Source organism: Perissodus microlepis, chromosome 1 (genome assembly GCF_051167445.1).
Source record: "Perissodus microlepis isolate ML-2025 ecotype Zambia chromosome 1, ASM5116744v1, whole genome shotgun sequence".
Taxonomy (NCBI): domain Eukaryota; kingdom Metazoa; phylum Chordata; class Actinopteri; order Cichliformes; family Cichlidae; genus Perissodus; species Perissodus microlepis.
The window spans coordinates 31,941,360-31,944,803 of record NC_140461.1 but is presented as its reverse complement, the minus strand read 5'-3'; the positions used below and the strand labels follow the sequence as shown (position 1 = coordinate 31,944,803).

At 34.6% G+C, this 3,444-nt stretch overlaps 1 protein-coding gene across 1 annotated transcript; it reads left to right on the top strand.

Moving 5' to 3' along the window:
- The first annotated feature begins 517 nt into the window (after positions 1-517).
- On the top strand, positions 518-3,106 carry LOC146394101 (N-acetyllactosaminide alpha-1,3-galactosyltransferase-like). The gene is made up of 2 exons (XM_084952032.1): positions 518-655; positions 1,468-3,106. The coding sequence occupies exons 1-2, from the start codon at positions 576-578 to the stop codon at positions 2,150-2,152; spliced, it is 765 nt and encodes a 254-aa protein (XP_084808158.1). The 5' UTR covers positions 518-575; the 3' UTR covers positions 2,153-3,106.
- The last annotated feature ends 338 nt before the right edge of the window (positions 3,107-3,444 follow it).

The window sequence follows — 3,444 nt, the reverse complement described above, 5'->3', positions numbered from 1 at the left end:
ACACAAACCCCTCCACCACGATAAGGTAGCGATTCACGGAGAGGCTGCAAATTTCATTAAAATTTTTTAGTTAGCACATACCTTAAACACTTAAAGCTGTAAGCTAATGATAGTTATATAAGAGCAGATGCTACTGGTGCAAAAAGCTGTACGTTTTACGTCCAATGGATTTGATTAGTCGACTAATCGCAAAAATAATTGGTGACTAGTCGACTATCAAAATAATCGTTTGTGGCAGCCCTAATTCATAAGTAAAAATTTTTCACTCTCAATAAAGGAAAAAAAGCAAAAAGAAACACTGGAAGAACAGTCTTTTGAGAGTTTCATGATTAAAAACAGTCAAAACACTGATAACAGCTGTACAATACTGTTACAAATGAATTAACATCTCTGGTGAACTGTAAATTAAAGTTGTTATTAGTTCCTCATATTCATTAGCACAAGGGACATGTTCCTGAATTAATTTAAACCAGAATATATAGATTGTGTTTTAATTTGTTTTGTTATTTTAATCCAGGGCCAGACCAGCAGTTCAGACATCAACATCTTGGAATGCTCCTATCATCTGGGAGGGAATGTTTGAACCAAATCTTTTAATTCAAAAGCACATAGGAGAAAAGTCATCAGTGGCCCTTACTGTGTTTGCTGTGGGACGGTTGGTTCCTCCATAAAAACTGTATTCCTTGGCTATTATACAGTGGTGCCTTCTAGTTAATAGAATTTAATAGAATGATTAAGAAATGTAGGCATACCTATGCCTGAATCAGTTCAACATGGCGAATTTAAACTGTAAATTCACTAGCCCACATAAGTAATCATGAGGTGGTAACTCTAGTTTTAGTTTATGGGGGGGAAATATGCCTTATACCCCTGCAAAAGGGTTGCAAATGCATACGATAAGATCCACAAGCACAAACAAATGTTTACAAATGTGTACATGGATTTCTGTGTAACTTTTGAGGAGTCACAAATATGTGCTCCAATTCATGCACAAATATCTTTGTATTTGTCCAAATTTGACCAAACTGTTTTGAAATCCAGACATCTAAACCTGAATAAATTTGTGCACATACATCTACGGTTATCATTATTATTATTATTGTTATTATTATTATTATTATTATTATTATTATTATTATTAGCATTATAGTCATGTCTAGGTCTTTTCTTGCTTTCTTGCATGTTGCCTTCTTTGTTGCTATTTTTTATTTTATTTTTTTTTTGCTTTTAAAAATGTAATTGGTAATTAGTATCTGGAGTAGTTGGCCTTTATGACCCATAACCAATAAACACCAGCTTGCCTTGCTGTTTGTTGGGTGTGGACGATTGAACCTTGGCTCAGATTGAAATAATTACTTTTGGTGCATCAAAGATAGTGAAGAAATATACAAACAGGATGGGTTTTGTATTGTTTTGCAATAATTTACAAATAAAAAAGTCATTTGTTTTTCTCTGTCTCTCATTAAGGTACCTGGATGCCTACCTCAAGACTTTCCTCATCTCAGCAGAACAACATTTTATGTTGGGATTACCAGTGACGTATTATGTGTTTACAGACTTACCAGACAAAGTACCAAACATCACACTTGCTTCTCACAGAAACATAAAGGTTATCCAGGTGGGAAAGCACACCAGGTGGCAAGACATTTCTATGATGCGATTAAGGACAATATCAGAAGCTATAGAGTCAGAGATCCGTCACAGATTTCATTATGTCTTCTGTTTTGATGTGGAGCAGGAGTTTAAGGGGAGATTTGGGTCTGAGGCACTGGGTGATTCTGTGGCTTTGCTCCATGCCCACTATTATAAATTACCAAAAGCCCAGTTTACCTACAACAGAAACCCCAAATCTAAAGCCTTCATGGAAACTGGCGATTTCTACTACCATGCTGCTATCTTTGGAGGAACGTGGCAAAATGTAAAGCATTTGGTAGATGCCTGTTATCTGGCTATCATGGAGGATAAAATAAATGATGTGGAAGCTCTGTGGCACGATGAGAGCCATCTAAACAAGTACTTTTGGATTCATAAACCAAGCAGGCTGCTGTCTCCAGAGTACTGCTGGGACCAGAGCATTTGGGACAAGCAGGATATACTTGTCACCCGTCTACTGTGGGCACCAAAACATTATGACACACTTCGCACTGGCTAGATCGAAAATCAAAGTTGGAATTATTTTATAAGCAAGGGGCTAGCTTGTTAAACGTATATATGGGCTTATTTTATGTTGGATTATTTGACAAGTGAGCTAGTAGAATAGCTCGTCTTCCTTTTCTGAAAACTCATCTAATCCAGCTAGGTAAATCTAAATGCTTAGGCTTGGAGGACTGCTGTTCCTTTTTGTAATTATGTTGCAATATTATATATTATTTTGTAAATATTTTAGGTTGTGACTAAATCTGGAGACTTTAATTATAGCTAGGTGGCTAACAAAGGTGAAAATTCTGCTTATGTACTAAAATCTTAAAATACCATAAAGAGAAGCATATCCTCTGACCAGTAGGTTTTTGTGGAATATTTATGGTGTCAAGAAGACAGACAGAAGTGAATTAAAAGGCCTAAAATCCAGCTTTCGTGGGTGTAATGTAACAAAGAGTGCAGTGACAGAGATTTATGCATGTGCTTTTGCTGATAGTTATTTTTGCTTTAATCAAATCATGAATCTAATCAAAATATGATCAAGAGGTAACAATTTAAAAACGAAGTGATTTTATTATGCATGAGCAATCAGAAGAAGTAATTTTTGGGTGTATTGTGATTGATAAATACTGAAGTTCACATATTTACTGATATAAGGAGAGAAAGCAAATTCTAAGTTACAATGAAGTAATCAGAATTGAAAACTGTATGTGAAGTACAAAGAGCAATGTATTTGTAATCAAGATGATAAGAAGATGATAAGAAATCAGGCTAAAATTATGCAAACTGAAGTGAAATTATGTTGAATAAATGTGACAATTGTAATAAAGTAACTTTTACTACAGAGATAAAGTGAGGCAGAGAAAGAACACTGAGATGTGCTCAACATCAAATGGTTGGACTGGATGATGACCATGACATGAAGGAAAGGTGAAGAGAAGAAGAGGACTATAAGACCCTTTGCAGATAACAGTAAATTACTTAAATAAGACATTCTATCTGCAATTAAAGGTAATTTTGTGGATATTCCCTTTTTTGGATTGTTTTTAAATTCTTTTTTAAAAACTACTTTTTAAGTAATTTTGCAGCAGTCATGAAAGAATGGGGTATAATAAGCATACTGGTGTTTTGGAGAAGGTGACTATTGAAGATCAATTGGAGAGAAAGAGTCTCGATAAAAATCCATAACTGTATGTAATGATGTGTCTGTGAGATGGTTAGAAATATTTGCTTTTCTAGTGGCTAAAATTTTATTTGTGAAGACATTCAGTAAGTCATTTCTAGTTAAGGTTAAAAGAATGATTT

Coding starts and splice junctions, on each gene's coding strand:
- LOC146394101 (XM_084952032.1), top strand. CDS start 576: ATGTTTGAACCAAATCTTTTAATTCAAAAGCACATAGGAGAAAAGTCA. Junction 656..1,467: donor ACTGTGTTTGCTGTGGGACG/GTTGGTTCCTCC, acceptor TCTCTCATTAAG/GTACCTGGATGCCTACCTCA.